This window comes from Falco peregrinus, chromosome 9 (genome assembly GCF_023634155.1).
Source record: "Falco peregrinus isolate bFalPer1 chromosome 9, bFalPer1.pri, whole genome shotgun sequence".
Taxonomy (NCBI): domain Eukaryota; kingdom Metazoa; phylum Chordata; class Aves; order Falconiformes; family Falconidae; genus Falco; species Falco peregrinus.
Genome location: NC_073729.1, coordinates 21,440,656 through 21,461,595, shown reverse-complemented (window position 1 = coordinate 21,461,595; position 20,940 = coordinate 21,440,656). Strand labels below are relative to the sequence as shown.

Here is a 20,940-nt window from a genome sequence, read left to right as displayed (position 1 = left end):
CCGGTTAAATATCCCCACACAGAGCTTTCCCCAACATCTCTGTGGCTTTGTTTCTGTAACCTGTAAATGAGTGAGTGCTGATGTGTCTTACAGGTTTTTGCTACTGGGACTTTGTTCTGTATGGGTAAGGGTGAATCCAGTAGAAGCTGGTTTTTGTTACCTGTGTGCTATAACCGTGACAGATGCCTAAAGATACTTGAAGCTGGAAAAACAAGACATGTGTGTCCTGTGGGGGAGCAAAAAAGCATGGTGAAATAGTAAATTGATTTATCTCCATGAAACAAAATAAATAAATTATAAAAGTGGAGATGTGCAGCAGCTTTTTTGAAGAGAAGAGGAAAGGTTCCTCCTGCTCCAAGGAGCCAGTGAAAGGCAGCAGAAGATGATGTAGTGTTGAGTGTTTTCATACCAGTCTGGCCTTGGATTGCCAGTTTGGGATCACCTAGTTAGCTGTTGTATTATTTTCTCCTTAAACTTTTGTGTTATCCCTGACTTCTATGTTTCATAACTTGTATTTAACCAAAGCATATCTTCCAGGATGGCATCCAGTCTTGATTTGAAGATGTTGGGAGGTGCCAGATATGTCTTGGCCACCACATTACGTTGTGACTGTATGGGTTAATTGCTTTTACTAAGCTTTACTTTAATATGAATTTAATTAACTTTAATTACAATTTAATATGAATTCAATTAGCTTTAATTAAATAACCAACTCTGTTGGTTATTGATGTGTTTTTATCTCTCACATTAAATAATTCTATATTGCCATCGTGTATATGATGTTAGTTACTTAGGTCATAGTGTGGCAGTAGAGATCTATGGAGCTCAGGAAGTAAAAAAAGAAAAAAACAAAAAGCATGAAAGAAGGAATTGCTCAGTAGAAGAGTCTATGGGCTAGTACAGCTTTTGTAGGAATTATTTCAGCCTGTTTGGTGCAAAAAGCTTAGAAATTGCAGCTAAGGAAAAAGTAGCATGTAGATGCCTCTGCCTGGATGTTTCTTTGGTTTTATTTGGGATTGTGAGAAATCTTTCCTGATGGCCCACCCAGGGATATTTCTCTGGAAGTGAGGATACGTGTGTGCAAGCCAGCCATTTTTGGAAATACAGAATTGCTATTCAAACCAAGGTATTAATTAGATGTTCCTTGCACATTGTTCTTATCTCTAAAAAACTAAATTTACAGCAGCATGAGATTTTCTAAAAGGCTGTCCGGAGGAACAGATGATGATACATTGAGAGCGAGATTAAGGCAATAGAAGATCTGCAAATTGGCAGGAGCTTTTTTCTGCATCCTCTCGTGCGGGTTGGCAGCAGCACCTCCAAGACAACATTCCTCAGGCTTGTTGGAAACTGAATATTTTGCTGGATTCTTTTTTTTTTTTCATGTTATAAAAGCTTGCTGCTTTAAAGCAGGCTGTGGTGAGGTGCTGTATTTGCTGATCCATTCGTCTGATTCTTCACCTGGTCAGAAATGACCAAGTTCAAGCACGTTGCTTAACTTGAGCAGAGAAGTCTTGCATCAGGCTACTGATGTGTCAGCCAGCTTGTGCCTTTTTAGTGTTTGGGTTTGCCCTGGCGGTGTCCGGTTGCTAGAACATCCAGGAGGCAGTTGTGCAATCCGACTAAGCCATGTTTGTCAGCTGGGTGTATTAACTCTTGTACAGATGAGCGTAGCTGTCTTCTGAGAATTGTATTATTAGAGTGTCATAACTATTTCCTGAAAGGAAGGCATTACATCGTTCCTTCAGTGTGGAAGAAATACCTTTTTATGCAGAGACCTTGTGAGAGTTCAGTGTCCCACCCTGGGGCTTTAGGCCTAGTGTTATTTCTCTGTATTGGTCTGTTTTGTTTAAACATGCTCCAGAAGTTCTAAGGAGCATGGGGGGAAACCTGGTGGGAGTCAGCCTGGGATTCCCAGGGGTGCTTTTCAGGAGGGAGCACAAAGGCAGCCCCCCCTCTGCCCCCAGCAGTGCGAGTGAGTGTTCGCTATCTGATGAAATCAGATCGTGCCAGGAGCACGCAGGGTTAATGGCACCCTGGGGAAATCACTTTCTGAGCAATAGTGTGTCCTGTGCACAGGAGGAGTTTTGTGAGTGTGCTCTGGGATGGTGGGAGCCCCTACAGAGGCCTGCTTCCATGCTGGTGTTCAGCTCTGGGCCCATCAGAGTGCTGTCATGACCAGAGCTCTACAGCAGTTTACAAAACAAATAGTCAGCCTGAAAAATTAGCTCTGTACTTTACATAAAGTAACATAAAGTTAAGTCTGGCACGAAGGCACCTGCCTACCATTCCTGTTTATTGCCATTTTTTCACAAGACCTGCTTAAAGTGTGTTATCTGTAACGCAAAGTCACACTGTCCTGTTTCGAACTAAAACATGAAACAAAGTTTTCAATAGGTTTAAACATGTAAAAATACTTAATATTTAAAAGAGATTATTTTGGGAACTTTGAATAACTTGCGGCTCTGTAGAGCTGATGAATGGAAACTTTCTTTTCTCTCCTCATTCAAAGGAAAATGATTAATTTGCTGAAGCTTTGCTTTTTAATCCATTGTTGGGGTTTCTCTGGAGGTTACTGTACTTTGCTTACTGAGTGATGGTTTTAAGAGAGGCACCAACTTGTGGGAAGGAAAATGAATGTTACTATTTTGGAGTGTCACAAGTACATACAGAAATTTAATCAGCGTTGTGTACCTTTATAGATGTGCTGAAGACTTGTAGCTAGTCTAAGAATAGGTACTTTTTTATTATCTCTGGGAGTTTAAACAGATTTTAAAACGCAGCCTACAACTTAAAACCAACAGCCATGTTTCTGTTGCATTAGTGATGTAGATGCTTTGAGGTTTCTGGCAGTGTCACATGCAAAGTACATACTGGGGTTTGGTTGTCACTGATTATTTTTTCGTGATCTAGGTGGATGAGAGAGAGCTCATGTCACAAACTGGCCTGAAACGGGTTTTTTTGAAGTTGAGGCCTGACCGCTTGCTTTGACCATGTGCAACATGAATGTCCTGGTTTCAAGACCCTAATTCTGGATGCATTATCAAGATTATGACCAAGGTTGAATTTTTCTTGAAGGTTTCAAAAACCTCTCTCTGTATCCAGATAGGATTCTTTCCCTGTTAATTACAATTTTGATTTTGCATGTCAAAATCTTGGTCACTTTTAAATTGTTATTAACTTTAATTGTATTTTCCTGTATCTTAGTCTTCACGGCAACTTGAGCACTATCCTGCTGTTGAAGCAGTAGATTTGTTGTACTGTCTGTCATATTTTCTTAGAATTCCCAGCGTGTGTCAGATGATGTGTTGGTATATGAAGGGTAGAGAGCTTTAACATTAGTTCATCTTTTAAAATCTCTTTCAGAAATGCTTTTATGACTTTACCGTTATTGGAATAAAGAAAAAAAATATTTATTTGTGGATAAGTTGATGATAGGCTAAGATGGGACTAGTTGTTTTTGTTGACAGGTTCTTTCTCAAGCAGTAGATATTAATGTAACTTTTTAAACCAAAGATGCAAACTATACTGGCTGTTCTTTGGAATTTTATTTCACTTACAGAAATGACAAAAAGATAAATCCTTGGTATGGTATTGTCAGCGATAGTTATTGTTTTTATTGTAGTTATTGCATCATTTATGACAAGCAGAAGCACTAATGCAAAGCAGTGGATAATAAGGGTGCGGTCCCATTCACTTAAGCTCATTTTAGTTTGTGCTGGAGATGAAATGAGGCCATGGACTGCCCGCTTTGCGGGGCATGACTCCCTCCATCCTGCCCCAGCAGCCTATCTCTCCGAATCTCGCCCAAAAAGAGATTCTTAAAAATTTCCTTAGGTCTTTTTTGTCATACACTTTATTTGGGAAATAAAAGCTCTGACAGTAATTTCCTTGAAAAACCTACAGTTTCTGAATGTGACAGATGACTGAATTGCTGTGAAAAAGAGAAGTTAGAATTGAACTTAATTGCATTCTGTGGAAAGGCCCCACTCTTGTGAGAGCTGCAGCGATGGGTGCTGCCTGTGGGACTGCCTAATTGATCTCGCCTGGTGTTTAACTGAGTTAGCAGGGCAGGTATTTTTGTAAAAACAAGACTGGAATTATTTCATTTAAATGCCCTGGTGTTGAAATGGGGAAAGAGCTAGATGTAAGATATAAAAAGACAGAAAAATGCTAGTGCAGAAAAATGGAATGTTCCAGCTTTTTAGTAGTTTGAGGTTTGTCGTGAATTCTCTTTTGACTTTCGTGCCCTTATATATTTTTATATGCATATACTTCAGGCACTGCTTTCTCAGATGTTTTGACATAACCCCTCCTAGAGCTGGCTGCAGTCTGTACCTGTGTTGCTGCTGGTGTATTGCCCAAAATCCTGTATAATTCCAAGGGGAAGATACCTGCTCTGCTTAGCTTTGCTCTTTTCAGGCTGCACGGACTCCAGGCTAGAACATAAGCCTTTCTGCGTAATTCCTGTAGTGCTTACCTTGCTGGGGATGTTCTTAGCTGTGTGGTCTTCCTCTTGCTGTATTATTTCAAAGTGTATGTAGAGAAGAAGGTAGTCCCTCTTTATGCAGTTTAATTCATCCTGACTTCACTCATACTTTTGTATGCTGTTAATTTTTCTGCCTGCTGTAACTGCTTCACATTTTGTCTTGTTCCATATGACTGTGGATTTCTATTTTATTTGGCTCAAGCTGTGGAAGGATAGGGTGTATATTTATGTTGCTTGCTTTTTTTTTTTCTTTGATGGGTAGGCTTGCATGATGTTCTGCTACCTCTAGCAGCTGTCATCGCTTTGTCATGACTTGCAATTTTCTGATTAGAGCTGCCAACTTCCTTTTTGCAGAAGACAAACCAATCTAGAAAGTCTTTCATCCTAGCTTCTGGATTTCATGCTAGACTGAAAATACGTTTATATGACTAACCAGCTTGAAAAGTTACTGCAAGGGCATCTGGCTTCAGTTGGAAATGAAAACTGGGCTAAAAGAGAAATTATGAGATGTATAGCCTCTTGTTGCTCGTTAAACAGGGGAGCTTGCTGAATTTCCAGTTGATGGTTGCGCACCAAAAATAAATGGAAAGCAGGGCTCATGAAGCTCTCAAGCACTGACTGTTTACTTTGCTACAAACTTCCCACAAAGCTGAATGAAACTAGACCATCGTTGTTCTAGTAGACAAGTTTCTAGATGAGTTTAAATGAAGATATGTGCTAATAGCTGATTTTTTGGCAATTTACATGACACTTAAACCATTGAAAAGGTAACTGACTTCATATAGGTGTTCAGATGGTGCAATGGTGAGATAGAAGGCAGCATGTCTAGATTTATTTTAGTAGCTTCTTAAATATTAATTTCAAAAAGTAAACAATAAAACAAAGCATAAAATATAATATGTAGCCTGGCGGTTAATGTAACCTTTTTTCTATGATCAAAACACAGGGGTTTTTTTATTAATTATATATATATATCTGTAAAAATGCAGCAAACAAGACCATGGTCTGATTTAAGTGAATTAGAGCATTTAATTCAGTCCCCTGCTGTACTGCCTCCTTTGAGAGTACTGTATTTAGTTTGTTAAAGTACTGTTGGTTACAAAATAGGCCCTGAGTCACGTGGCTGTTAAATGAATGTGGTATGTGATGCCTGCATCACCTGTTATTTGGCATCCTGGGAGGCAAGTCGAAGGGAAAAATGCATCTGTTGAACAGGAAGCTTGCTGCTGCGAAGCCTTTGTGTATATTTTTTTGACATGTTGGTTCCTTGCTACTTTTGAAAATTCTCGTGGGTCTTTCCCTATTATTTTTTTTTTCCTCCCCCCTCCTCCCTTCCTGGAGCTGGTTAGTCTGTGTCCTCTGGACTGCAAGGAAGGATAGCGTTAAATGCTGAACACCTTTTTAGCAGTGGCAGAAGAGGATTGCATCTGCTTATGAGGTATTGCCTGTGTTTTCCAGTGGGATTAAAAGGATGCTGTGAGAAGTGGCTGTGTTTTGGATTTGTAGTTCAAAATAACACTTGCCTTAACTTTCAGAGCAATTTTAGGTAGATTAATGGGTTTGACGTTTAAAGGTAAGTTAGTGGACTTCTTGAAAATCCTTGGTGATCTCTGGTTTATCGTTCACCATACAACTTGAATATGTATACAAACTTTGGTCTTTTGGCATAAAACAGAAATGTAAAGCTAGCTTCTATTACAATATAATACAAAATGTAGAAAGAATCAGTATGTACAAATATTTGTGACATACAGTAATTTTCATTCACAGTTTTTCTGTTCTTTAAGCTTGATGCTTTAACCTGTGTTATTTTAATCATTTGTATTAAAAGAGATGTTGTGTACCCCTCTGAAACAGAACCCATGTCTTTATGGTTTGATCTTAAATGGCCAGACTTCCCATACTTGAGAGCAGAGGTCAGATAAGTTTTCCTCTGAAAACAATAAACGGCTTCTCATTAGGAAATTTCAACTTTAGATTAAAAAATGCAGACAGTGCAATGTAAGAATATTATGTATGTCATAATCAGTAGGTGTACGTGTATGCATGTCAACTAGCTGCAGTAAGGTCTCTTTTTTTTATGTCTGGCTGTGTGTGCTTAGCTCTTTTTTCTTTCACATGTTAAGTGCCTCACCAAAATCAGTGTAAGCAAATGGACTCGTGGATGGGGAAGTGAGAACTTGTGACTCCATGCACAGAGCAATGTTCTGCCTGTACCACTATATTACACCAGTAGAAGAACAACCACCAAGCTTTACTGTGGAGCTTTGCAGACATGGTTGTTCCAGCAGAAACACCTTGTGTAGAGGTGGCAAAATATAGTTCTGCAGGCACACACCTCTAGCTGTCAGTCTGCACCTGCTCTTCAGACCCAAGATGAAATGAAACTGTAAGAATTACGGGGAAATAAGGCATCTGGGGGCACCGATGCGACTCTTGCAATTGCAACTGTTCTCATTCAGAGATTTTTTTTTTCTTTTTCCTTTTTTAATGGCTGTTTTTTCCTGTAGTGTGGAATTCCCATGCCTAGAGTGAATTCCCTTCTGTTTAGTCTTTAAGAGTCTGTTCAGTTTGCTGCTGTTTTTATTAATAGGCTTTGAAACAGCTGTGCAGCAGCACAGTCAGGTATGTACCTGACAAACCAGGAGAGAAATCTGGAGGTTTTTACATCTAAGTGTTAGGCACAGTTGGTGCTAATTTTTTTTTCAAGTTGCTGTTGTTTACTTGGCAAAAATGTGTTTGTCCAAATCTTTCTTAACTCAAAGCACTGGGGAGAAAATGAGCAAGATCCATTCTGGTGGTAGGCTTCTGTCAAATATTAATACATGGACTGCTAAATAAATTTAGTGCCGTTGTACGTTTTTTTCTGTGCTGTGCAATCCATAAAACTTCTTTACTGAGTGCTATCTATGTATTGGACTTGCTGAGGCTTCATTGACAGGTGAAGGTACAAGTTTTTCTGCTTTCTGATGTCAGTTTTCTTCTAAATTTTAGGAGAGCTCATACCTTAACAGTCTTGTTCATCCTCACATGTGCGCTGGGCTACGTAACCTTGCTTGAAGAAACACCACAAGATACAGCCTACAATACCAAGAGGTAAATATTTGAAAAAGTGTTTCTGTGAGCTGTATGTTAGAAAAGGGTAGCAGTGTGAACAAATTGCCATACATGATTTTCCCTTGTGGGTAAGCTACCTGAAATGACCTTTGCATTAACTTGTTTAAATGCCCAAACCCTTAGAAAGTGACAAAACTGAGCATAAGTCGATAAGCTCCTTTGATGCTGGTCATTGAATTTAATTTCTAATCAGTTTAGTGTCACTCACTGTCATACCTGGTGGCTGCTCTGGGTGTTTGATTTAAAACAAAATATGAACTCTTTCTAAAGCCTCAAAGTACTGGCTGTGTTTGGCAGTGGTTCTGCCTCTTTTTTTCTTAAAATAACCTAACTTTCTAAATTATGTGAGCTGTGACTAAATTTTTCTGATTTAAGTGTGTTTTGTAAAATTGTGTTTAAGATACCAATGCAGATCATTATTTGTTTGAAAATTAACAGGAGAACTTGTATCCCAAAGGGAAACACTTGGATAATAAGAATGAGATGAGTCTTACATGTATGGTATGTTTCTACCATAGTTTAAACTGATTAATTGTAGTTGAATTTCTTCTCTTTTTAAACAAATGCAGTAGGGAACAGAAAGGGGGAAGGTCTTTAAAAATCTTAAGTATATTTTAAAAATGTAGGGTGTGCTTTACAGACTGGAAAGTATCCTTGCTATAAGCATGAAAAAAATTACATTTTCTACTAGTCTGGTTTCTTAAAGGTAATGCTCTTCCGCCCACCCCCACCCCCCCCCCCCACCCCCCCCCACCCCCCCTTGCTATTGAAGGGTTTCTTCCTTTTTTTTTTTTTTTTACATTTGTAAAGTGACTCAGGATGTAGTATTCATTGTCATGGAGATGCAGGAATTGGGGTATTTCCTGAGATAATCTTGGATGTTATTCTGCCAGTTACACAATAGCTGTAGCTAATGTAATTCATGCTCACAGGTGTGCTCAGCTGAGGGTTTGTATTTTTATATGTGTGGGTGAAATGGAACAAGTTGGAACTCAGTGCCCTGTCTGGAGCTGGGAAAATTTCTGTAAGGCTTTGGTGTGAACAAATACCATTTTATTCCCAGTTACAATGAGTGAGTCTAGGGAATGGATGGAGGCATGATGTCCTCTGGAATGGCAGTTCAAAATAGAGAAGGGGAAATGCTGAAAGAGAAGTGATGACACGTCCTTAAGGAGTAATACAGATCTAAGGTGACTCAGTGGAATATCTTATTATTGAGATTAGGGCCTTTACTGCTTTAATAAAAAGAAAACCAGAGAAGATTAACCAGAAGATTAACCTTTCTTTCATGAAACAGAAGTTGCTTTCTGCATATTCAGTGCAGGGAATAATGTGCTCAGTTGTTAAAATCAATTTAACAGCATCATACTAGGCAATGAGCAGCAAATATTTAATCATGTCTGCATCTCTGGTTGTGGAATGCTACCTGCAATGTCTAGATGCAAAAATACTTGAAAAGCAGCATCCTGAGAATTGTATACAGTCTTCTCAAATACTGGATTTTGATAGAGGTTTTGAAGGATACGTCTCTGTTTCCACTCATGCTGCACCCTTATGCTATTGCCATAGTCGTGCAAGCTACATGCCGAATTCTGAGATAGTAGTTAACTTGGCCAAATTTGTTACTTTTTTCCAAGCTAATGATCAGTGCAGACATAACGTGTGAGTCCTGTGGGCCTTTCCTAAGCTTTACTTTTGTTGCCTTGGCCCTGATTTACAGAACGGATGGAAGTGTGTGTTGTTCAGCCCGCTCCGTAGCTGAGTCAATTTTCAGTGAACTCCAATCTGGTCTCAGTTAAGTCTCTTTTCTAAGGTCTTTGAGGTAAGTGCTATGCCAAGTTTAGCACTATTAAATGTGAAGGATTCCAGCTCAATTCATGTCCCAACCATTTTCTTACATTCTTTAGTATCTGTGTGCTCGTCATTTGCTTATATATTGTTACTCCTGACTGATTTTATGTGGCTCTTTAAGTGTCTATTTGAACAAAAAGAGGCATTTCAGAGCAGGAGTAAGATGGTCACCACATGCATAAGTATATCTGTATCCCACATTTTCACAGATTATTTTAAAATTTTTGCTTCTGTACCTTAAAATACCTTATCCTACCCTGAGATCTTTTTCAGTCTTAACGTAGAACTGTTGTGTGTTTTGATCTAAAATTTTGGCTTGCATGAGGCTGTCACTGTGTGCAAATACTTCATGGGAACGCTTGCCTGCTTAATGAACAGAAGTAGTTTTATTAGCAATGAGCAGTGTCTCTAGCTGTCATGCTTTTTTATTTCCAACTACTGCACAATGACAGTGGAGCAGTGTTTTAGTGCTTAGGTGAATTAGCTAAATACATGCTTGCAAACATTTAAACCTCCTTTGTTTTCAGGCCCTTGCTGAGAGGTGCCAGAGTGCCTGTGAACTGCATTAGGTGCTTAGAGCAGAACATTAAGTTGAAGCAAAGTTCTGCCAGCTGCTGTGCTATGCTAGCTGCTGTTGCTGTGTTTCCTGGTCTAGCTTAAAGCAGTAAGAAGTCATCTGAGGCTCCCATCTTCATCCAGTCACTCAGAGAAACAGCTGAGGGCAGGGCGAGTGGCTGGATTATGCAGTAAGTCATCAGGAGAAATGAATGACAGAAAACAAACTAGAGCGTGAACCTATGAGATCATGGGGTGTGGTATCTGTAGCTGAGATTTATATTTGCATTTGTTTATACGCTGACATTTGAGTGCAGTCTTCCTGCAACATGTTAGGGCAGTTAAGGGAGGAATTATTTTTTTTTTAAGGTAAGATTTATAGAAATGTTGTATACGTAGATCTAGTCAAAGTTCATGAGGATCATACACACAGATTTTGATATGGTCATGTGATATATGTGATCAGATCGTCTCTGTTGTAAAGACAGTTGAAAATTTACTTTGTTAGCCAGAGAGATGTGCTGCAAAGCCTGTCTGATCAATGAGTCGTCTTATTCACACAGTTCCTACAGCATTCAAAGCAGCTTTGAAATAGTCCATCCCATCTGACAACTGTCAGCTTCTCTTCCCTTAAGCACCCAGGAGGAGCTGACAGGACTGAGCTCCAGCTTTGAGGGTAGCTAAATAAATATGCAGCAACCTCCTTTGCATACAGTGGTGGTGGAAGAAATCCACATCTCCCAAATGCTTTGAATGCTGAGCAAGGGTTCTTGGGGAAAAAAAGTTAATAATTTTCTCCATATAAAAATCACATTCAGGTTTAAAAAAAAACCTATATGCATTAGGGTTGTACATTGAATTTCAAGCCATGAAACAGTCTCTCTTCTAACATGCCTTTCTACACTAGTTTTTGGCAATAACTGATCACTGCTCAGCCATGGTAACAATTTGTGTGTATATGTATTTGCAAGTTGATGATCTCCAACTCCTGTTGCTGAGCACCCACACTCAAGACCAGGTAACAAGGAGGCTAGACCTCTATCTGCCAGTCTAGCCATTCTTCAGCTTGTGATACCGCCAAAGGAATTGTACCAGTCATGCTACCGTAGCTACAGCCGGGGAAGGGACAGGGAGTGGGAGCTGTCTCGTTGAAAGCCTGGAACAAAAGATGATATACAGATACTCATAGACAAGCTTCATTGTCTTGTGTCTCTGAATCGACTCTTAAATAAAGAATAGCTTGTTTGTACTAATGAAACTATTGCCATGTTCTCCCTTTCTTATTTGGTTAAGTGCTAAAATTATTTTTGTAGGCACACTTTACTAATTAGGGTCTTCCAAATCTGCTGCTCAAGAAAATACATTAGCTCAGGGCGATACATTAGCTCAAGAAAATCCATTAGTCACGTCCATCCAGGCTGCCTGCAGTGGTAGTTTGAAGAACCCCCCTCTCAAATCCTAGGAAAGTTCCTACCTCAAGCCATGGTAAGCCAGCAGGCCAAGCTGCTGGTTAGGCTTTGAAAGCTTCATAAGGAGGCTAGTGTAAGGATGTTACGGGGAGGAATTTAGTTACCACTGGTAAAAAAAAAAAAAAAAAAAAAAAAAAAAAAAAAAAAAGATGATGGAGCTGGTATGGTTATTATGCAGACTTGTGATTTTCTTCAAAACTTCCCATGGTGAGCTTGAAGTAAAATAATATGAAAGTCTGGCTTATTTCAGCACAGCTGCTGCATCTGCTGTTTGGCTGAGTGTGGATTTTAGAAAAACGAGCATAACTCTTAAATTCCTGTGGTGATTTAGATTCAGGTTGTCTCCAGCTTCGGAAAAACTACCCTCACAAGGCCTAAAACAATGCTCTTGGACATCCTGGTTTGTGGCTGAGCATAGTTGTTGTGAACAAAGAATTGTGCATTGTTACATGACACAGAATGCAGACTACATCTGTTAAGTAAAACCCATTTTTATTTTCGGGAAGCAGTTTTTATACTCAAAGATGAATGTGGCAGAATAGTTTTCATAAATACTTTTGATTTCTGTTTTGAAAGAAGTTTTTGAAATGTTTAAAGTATGAATATTCTACTGTTGCTTCTGGTACTTAACATTTTCTCAATAAAAGCAAAATCATTGGGTATTTTCCCTGGCTTCTGCAAACAGAGCCATTTTATTTACAGTCAAGGGTTGCATCATTTACTGCAAACATGGCCTGCACTTACTGTGCAGTGTAGTGAGGTATTTCTCAATTATCTATCTCTTCAGCCAGCCTCTGAGCCAGTAATATCAGAAAGCATTGAAGATCTGTTGGGAGTTCAGATGTGGGAAAAAGAGCATTTGGGAATTGCTGTAAAGCAAAACAGTTTCATCCATTACGGCTAAAGGAACATGCCCTGGTGTTGACCATCAGGCCTTGTCTTCATGAAAAACAAGAGGCAACCCCTGAAAAAGCAATGCTGTTTTGTGCACATGAGCTGTTTAAAATCTCAATTACTTAAAATCTCAAGAGAATTTTAAGTTGATAGTAGGTACTTTGAAATTAAATGCCAGACCTCACCTACCTAAAGGCGTCTCAGTCTCTTCGGGTCTGTTCCACATGCTGAAGGAGCAGTGCTCCTGACAGTGTGGGTCGGGCATTCAGATATGACTGTTTGCATTTTCTCATTTTTCTTGCAAAAAAAAACTTTATTGAAAAACATACTGCATTTAAATAGCGGGTTTCAAATCCTGGATCTTGAATGTTGCTTGCTTAGTTTGTTTGGTCAGTAAGGATCTCTTCTGGCTGCCCTTAAGGGTTCAGTTCTACCTTGGCTTAAGCTGACGGTTTAGCCTTAAATGGGTGCTGCTGTGTTCTGTCCTTGCGAGAGTGGTGAGCTAAGCCAACTGAATACGAGCTGTTTTTTTCCTAGGTCAGTTTTCAGCCAGATCAGCCCTTGTACCGTTTCATTCTGGTCATGTGCAGAAGTGCTGCCTCCTGGAAGGTGGCAGCCGGCAGGACTGTGGCAGTCCTCATTCCTGAGGTTGGGAGAAAACTCTGTAGGTCAGGGCTTAGGGTATTGCGATGAGGTTGTGAGTCTTTGGTATACCTGGACTCATGGTCTGATAAATGTTGTGTTTTTTTTCTTTAATGTCTCTGGTACGTTCTGTTAGGCTCTATCTTATTTGAAACAGCAGCAGTGCTGGCCTGGTCTTACAAGCTTCTTGTCTTTGGTTGGCAAACTGTTTTGGAGTGGTGACACGTTCAACAGTTAATTTTTAAATTTCATTGAAGTTTTACTGTAGCAATGGGAAGCTTGAGAGTTTTTTCACTGCTAAATTTTAAATGTCTTTCTGACAAAGTGGGCATAAAAACTTCCCAAAGATGTAGGGAAGTGTTTGACTCGCTGTGTGTGTCATGATCATCTGCAGGCTAAGGCTTATCAATGTGGATCAAGGAACTGCTCCTTTTGTTTTTGCTGGATGAGCTCCCAGCCAGATCAGGCTCCTTGCCTGGCTGGCCAGATACTAGTAAATGACCTCAAAATAGAAGGAATGGAAGCATACAGTTAGTGTAGAGGAAGGATGGATGGGTAAACTTTGGGGTTTGAGATGGTCTGTCATGAAACCATACTTAAAAGTACAGGGATTCCTGCCCATTTCCCTGAAACATAATATCTAAAAGGTATCTATTTACAATGTACATGTTTAGTAGTTAAGAAATACCAGACATTGTATATGTCAAAGAATATAATTTACAGTTTCATTAGGAAGATGAAGCAATATAAACAGTTCCTTCTGTTTTTCACTTTCAGAGGTATTGTTGCCAGTATTTTGGTTTTCTTATGTTTTGGAGTTACACAAGCCAAAGATGGACCATTTTCAAGACCTCATCCAGGTAATACACATTGCTTAAGTCACTCAAATATTTTGGATAAATTGCATGGTTTATGGTGAACATAAATATTTGTGTTGCTTGTATCATTATCTAAATTAGGACTTGCCATCTCTACAGGTTCATTAACACTGCACACTTACCATGTAGCCTCTCAGCTTCCACCTAGCCTCTAAACAGCGTAGTCCTTCTTCTGTGCTTTCAGTCTGCATGTAGTACAGGATTTGGGGTTTTTTTAATCTTCCTGTTGTTAGTAAAAAGCACTGTATGAACTGCCAGATTCTTAAAACCTTAACTTCCCTTGTTTATCTGGGTTTTTTTATTTTCCTCTTTCTGTAATGGGACTGAACTTCTGACCATGTATCTGGTTGATGGAGCACTGCGCTCACTTTGGTGTATGTCTGTTATCCACAATAACTGGTAGATTGGAAGCCCTTAATTATGATTTTAAAGATTTCTAGTAAGACTGTAAGTCTTGAAAGTATTTGAAAACACAACATAAAACCTCTTCCATGTAGTGTTGTATCAGGTGAAGTATGAAAACACTTAGGTATCTTTGATCTTTTGCCTGTTTTTAGATGTGAATCGTTAAGAAAGTTAATTCTTTACAGAATCTATACAGGCTTGTATAATATTTCTGAAACCATTAGGATCTTCCACAATCAAATACAACTATAGGTATTTCTTATGCCAAAAATTTAACCTTCCAGTTTAGGAATAGTGTTCTATATGAGAAGCAGCAGACGCGTTAAAAACCTCTATGAAAGCAGACCTTGTTCTAGAGCAATGCTCACAGCACAGCTCTGCCAGCATAAGGTTTTATCCAGAAGTTTTCGTTTTTGAGGTCTTAGTAAATAGCAGTTTTTAGTCTTTCTTTTCTGTGATAGTCCTGGTTCCTCCTATAAGACAAATTATCCTTTTTAAGGACACCACTGATACTTGGATGCTTTCATTTTTAGAACATCCAGTGGTTTTGTCTGGCATGGAAGTCCATTTTATTCCCTAGAACAAAGTAGTACAAGTTGGATGGGGAAAGTCCAAAGGTCAAAGATTTCCTACAGCAGACTTCTAGCGTAGACCGAGCCAATGTCTTGGAAACAGCAGTTACTGGACTGAAGCAGAGTATCTCAGCAGAATCAAATCATCCATGGATGGGGTGATCGAGGAAGCACCCATGTATTCAGTCACTTCAGATACTGAGTGTATTCTTTTCATCTTTTGTCTTAAATTCACCTTTCTTCTAGCTTGCTTTATGGGATGATCTTCTGGAGAGTGGTTTTCAGGAGCTACAGCAGTTCTCTAGGGCAGTGGATACTTCCACAGTCACAGCAAGACACCTGCGTGTCTGTTTAAAGGAGAATGGCACACGTCTCCTGTGGGAAGGCTCTTGCAGGCAGCGGGAGGCATGGCCTTGCAGCCCCGTGAGATTCCACATCGGCTCTCCAGTTACAGAGAGGTGTATTAGGAAGCTCCCATCAGGCAATTGAGTCTCTGACCTCAGCTTTGTGGTGCTGTTCCAGCAGAAAGATCTCATCTCAAAGGAACTGGCAGCACAGGCCACTGGTGTGCACTGCTTCCATTTATAGGGCAGAAAGAAGCCTTTGGGTCAGTCAGGTCACAGTCTGTGACACAGTCTGTACAGCCACATCAGATCTGTTACATGAACTTCTCAAGCTGCGTCTTAAAGGTAGCTAGGCTTCATGTCCCCCTTCTCTCAGGTGACTTTTGGAGCTCTCTTATGCAGTATGTGTGTACCCAATTATGACCAGCTCAGGGACGTTTTATATTTTTGACTGGGTTTTGTGCCTAATATAGTTGTTCTGTTTCAATAGCTCTTCTCACTCCAGCTGATTTATTGGTACAAGGCTCACGTATGCCAGTTCACCATTGGTCTTGCTGAAGGAACAAGTTTTGCTTTTAGTTTCCCTGCTCCATAAGTCCACTTTCCCCATAACATTTTGATAGTCCTCATCGTGTGTTTTATTTTGAGCTTCCTTCTTTAAAACGGCAGTTCAGAACTGTGTAGGATGTTGCAGGTGTGAAAACGCTGTTGTTTATTCTGATAGTGTTAATGCTTCCCAGTCTCTCTCTGGCAGTACCTTGATGGCTCTCTTCATATTACATGTGGTTTTTTCCTGGCTGTATTACAGTGGCGGCTGAGTGACTGGCAATTAATATCAAATCTTTCAGTTTCAGTTGATCAGCTAACATGAAAACTTACTGATTCCTAAGTGTGAAACTGTATTATGAGCTCTTCTACTACTCCAGTCTTTTTAAACCATCTGATTTTCTCTCTGCTGTCCCTGCCTTCCCTTCTGCTGTTGATTGTGCTTTATGTTATCAGCCTGCTTTTCACAAAGGCCATTAATGAAACTGGTCTTAGCTACCACGTAAGTGGTACCCATCCAGACTGGTGATTTTTATGATTCTTTTGGCCTTCCTTTCAGTATTACTGGCAATGTCAGCTTTAGCCAATGGCTTATCCAACTTCACCAAAATTATTTCTGATTTACTGATTTCACACCTTCTCCCTCCCCCCCGTTTTCTCTAGTTTAGGTAATAATTTGGTACATGGACCTATACCAGTTGCCTTACTATAATTCAGAAATATAGGACTATCATGAAAATAAGTATGTATGGCTATTTAGGCAAGACTTCTTTACAGACTTACCCTGTTTTTTGTCCCATTTTCCATTTCCTTCCTGTAAAGCATTGGCTTCAAGGCCTCCATCTGGTTCCATCCAAACCTTCTGGCAAAGGAGGAACACTGCCTTAACCCCAAGGAACAATATTTTACAGGGGACAAATCTTAAGCTCTGCTTGAGGGTCCATTTATGGGTGGGTGAACACCCAAATTTGGCAAGTATAATGCATTTCAGGGTGAGATTAATCATGGATAAAGTCAGTGTCAGTATATGCTGACTTTGTAGTATTTACAAATAAAAGATACTCTTCATTCTTACTATCAGCTCCTTTTATGGGGCCTTGAACTTGCAGGTTGCCTGGTGTTGTAAAAGTTCCATGATGCTTTATTGTCTTTGCCAAGATAATATGCCCACATTGTAATTTTAAAGAAATTTTCCATCACAGTTATTAATGCCCTAAGAAACAGCTTTTAATATTCTGAATCTTTGCCAACAGTTATTTTGACTTAATACATCATGCATGACAGCACAAGCTGTTTGGAGAGTAAACTGTGACTTACTTAACCATAGACTAGAGGGCTGGAGGCTAGGAATGGGTAGGCAAGAACTGGATCTCTTCGGGACCTGTCCCTGGGCGGAAGGCACAGTCAGAGCAGGCTGCTGATGACACTGGCTGGAGCAGCTGGGTGCCTTGTCATTCCGCAAAGCAGAAATCCTTTCATTAAACTTTGTCTAGGGAATAGTATGTGATTTGCTGCTTTCTGACAACCCTTTTAACGACTGAGGAATCTCGATACTCGCCACTGGTTTTGCGTAAACATACTGGACTGTTGGGATAGTGATACTAATTGGTTGCTTTTTCACTGACTGAGTGCAATAAATGACTAGGGGGTTGGACAAGCTGAGCTTTTAACTTGTATTTTTCTGTCTTAACGTTAGTGTATAATATGTTCAGGCATTACATTTAGAAATATAAAATCACCTGCGCAGAGCTAGGACTGGTCTGAAGGGCTTGCCTGCGTTCTTACTCTCTGTTATTCCACCTCCTGGTCATTGCAGCTCACACATCGTGCTTTTGAACCTGAGCTTGCTATGGCAAACCTCGTACTCCGGAGCAGTAATTGGAGCAGCATATTCTGGCCCAGGCTCACGTGGCTGCTCAGACCAGATAGTTCTCCTTGCTCACCTCCTGTGCAACGTCTGATTAGCTCTTCATAGCTTCCACCCACTTAGCAGCTCTGAGATAAGTGACTTGCTTGGGCAAATAAATTAGATATTTTATTTTATTTTTACTTTGCTCATTTAGTCTTTCAGGTGGCATAGGTCAAACTGACCTCAGTTGATAAATAGGGGTAAGTTGCTGGTTGTGTGCTCAGCCAGGCAGCACTCTCCGGGGTTGTGTTTGCAAGTCTCCCTACAACTGCAACAGTTAGTGTTTGAGAACAGTAATCACTAAACTATCAGGTATGTAAATTGATGCTTACTTAATCAGGAAGATAGTCCTAATTTGAGGGAGGATCATGGTGACAAGTGCATTTAAGGAAAACAAATAGAGAGGTACGTTAAAAATAACTTCATAGCTAAAGCCGAGGCCAGTCCAGGAAGAGAGGGAATAAAATGTACAGCTTTGAAAAATGTCTTGTTTCTGATGTGCATGTACAGATACAAAGTAGTCTTCAAAACCTCTTGAGTACTTATATCAGCTAGGGAGAAAGCACACTGAATTACAACAATATATTTTTTTATTATGAATTATTGCTGAGCATATTCAGCAGCTGCAGGTGATCTGTTGCCAGAACCCTATGTATACAGGAGAAGAAAAGCTTAGGTAAGGATTTCGATTTTGCTACTTTCTGAACTGTATATACATCAGTTTCAGAACTAGTCTGCCACATTTATGCCTGCGAGTAGTGTAAAATCTGTCATACAAAGCTTTATAGGTCAGAAAAAATCCAGCATTTTTAAGGCTGGTAGTCAGAAGGTCGTGTTTGAAGGAAACAATACCCAGATCTTGTGGGAGAAGGGTGTTAATGAAAGGTTAATTCTTACTTCTGGCTTGAACGTAGTGCTTGCTCTTCAAGATAGGTAGTCATTGTAGGAAAGGATAGAAAACACCTTATTAAACACAAACCAAATTTTTTAATCACTTTAAAACCCAAAAAAGTCACTGCTGAATTCAAAAGGCTGAAGTATTTTTCAGCAGCACAGTGGTGCCAGTTTGGGGAGAGGTTCCTCTGCCAAATAATCCTTTCACCAGTCGAGGGTTTTTCTGCTTGTTTGTTCTTCTGAAGCTGCATTCTAGAAAGACAAGTGGGTGCATGCACACTCTGAGTCAGTCCTTCCAAATGAAGTTTGCCAGTGGATTTGAAAGTTAATCAAATCTGAAGGAAGGATGGAAGTCTCAGGTAGCTGTCTTTACAACTTTTGTGTAAGGACTGCTGTGCAGGAGGCACTGTTTATTGCCTCACCAAGGAGAACATAGACTGAACACTGCTTTTCCTTCCCTCAAGGAGACCAAGGGGAAAAAAACACCTCATTATGGTTTTTAGACATTTGAGGGTTTTTTTTAAATGACTGACTCCTAAGAAGACAGTTCATTTTGTTGCATAATTAAGAAACGACAATTATGTTTGTAGACTTTAGGTAAAAATCTTCAAAGTTCCAAGTTTCCAGTGAAAGCTGTTATAGAGCTCTGAACTTTTGTTATCCAGGCCACACTTTCCCTTTTTCTTTTTTTTCCTTTTCTCTCTTTTCCTGGAATTGTAAAGTAGGCCATTTTGATTATATTAATTTAACAGTTTTGCAGAAAAAGGGTCACACCTCCTCACATTTCAGTCTATTTTAATGATGGTGTCAGAAGCAGGCTGTCAGACTTGTTTTAAAAATGTGGATTTTTTTGTTTGTTTGGGGTTTTTTGGGTGTTTGGGATTTTTTTTTGCTATTTGAGGCTGAACTGGTCAAAGACAACATTTATTTTTTGTTTCAGGGGCAAACAAGTCTCTTGGGTGCTCTGCAGCACCATGGCTAGTTGATTTCAGGTTCTGAGCTGATAAACAAGTATGTTTGCAAGCCTGGTATTTATGTTTAGTTCTTGCATTATTTATGTCATGGTCCTGCTTTTAGTCATTAACAAGTTGCCTTGGGGTTAGTAGAGATAAATGCCCAAATGGGGCCTGAAGGTTCGTGGTGTTTTCACTTCATGGCAAACGTGTTCACGGTGGTGGGATGGCTTGCTGCCTCCACTCAGCCATACAAACTTCTGATTCCTTTTTGCCTGATCCAATTCTAACTGCTGCCTAGATGTAACCATGGGAGGAGAGCTCTGTTTTCTAAGTGTAAACAGGAAACACCTGAAGGAAAGTATTAAAATCATTCCACAGTGATTAGGATATGATGTTACTGAGAGATTTAAATATCCACCTGGAATGAATTCAGTTTTGCTGAATTATCTTGTGTAAATTTTTGGATAGGGTTAGGAAAAAATGCTGGAACACTCTGTACGCATACTGGCTCTGCATTAACCTGCTTCCTCTTGTACAGGAGTTAACAAAAACGCTGGATGAGATTTCAGAGCCCAGAAATCATTTTACGGAACAGAGCCCAAACCGGTCTCTGGGTGGAGTAGGATGAATCAGGGGCATAAATCCAGGCCATGGACCACAGAGCTTGTGTCCAGGACAGTCAGAGAGCCTATTACCCCAGGACTGAGTCTTTCAGAAGAACTGAGGTGGTGATGATGGAGCTGGAAGCGTACAAATACTTCTCATTTGTGTACCCTTTAGATTCAGGTGTTGCTTCAGTGTGAGAAGACCTGTAATTGCACATCTTGGGAGGTGAAAAACAACTGCAGACTCTGAATGAAGCAGCTGAGGTTTACGTGATATTTCTGTTATTATAATGAGTTCCAGATAATCTCATAGGTCTTGCATCTGGTAGCTGCGAAACCTTTGGTACACTGTTTGTTTTTTTTTAATTCCTAGTAAAAGTGAAAACATCTTTGGTATTTTGAAATGCTTTCTGCCTCTTGAGGAAGAAACCTTGTCTTCAGGGGAAAAAGATGGGCTTATAACAGTTAAGACAGTTCCTCCTGCCAGTCTTAGTCTTGTCTGTTTTAGCAGTATGTAGGCAGAAGTTGGCAAATCCCGTTAGCTGTGGTAGAGCTGGGAGAGCCAAACTTGGACAGTTCAGGCTACCCAAGATTGTGGAGAAAGAAATCAGATGGGTTCAGGAAGGATATAGTTCTCTTCTAAGGACTGCTAGAAGGCATTGCAAGTAGCATTTATCATTCCTTCTAATTCTTAAATACTGACTTCATTGGGTTGAAGTGTTCTTAGAGATCCTGGCCCATTCTTCCACATCCAGGTCATTGCCTAAGCAATTCTGGCAAATTTACATGGCAGCCTGTCCAGTAGTTAAGAGCT

The 20,940-nt window shown here is 39.9% G+C and overlaps 1 protein-coding gene across 5 annotated transcripts in view; it reads left to right on the top strand.

Annotated features, from left to right (window-relative positions):
• The window catches only part of PTDSS2 (phosphatidylserine synthase 2), a 44,581-nt gene that overhangs the window by 2,781 nt on the left and 20,860 nt on the right, over positions 1 to 20,940 (top strand). For all 5 annotated transcript variants that reach the window (XM_055813988.1, XM_055813987.1, XM_027790159.2 and 2 more), the window contains 2 exons: positions 7,484 to 7,585; positions 13,795 to 13,877. In XM_055813988.1, coding sequence (XP_055669963.1) covers positions 7,484 to 7,585; positions 13,795 to 13,877 — 185 coding nt within the window. Of the gene's footprint in view, positions 1 to 7,483; positions 7,586 to 13,794; positions 13,878 to 20,940 lie in introns of those variants that run through there.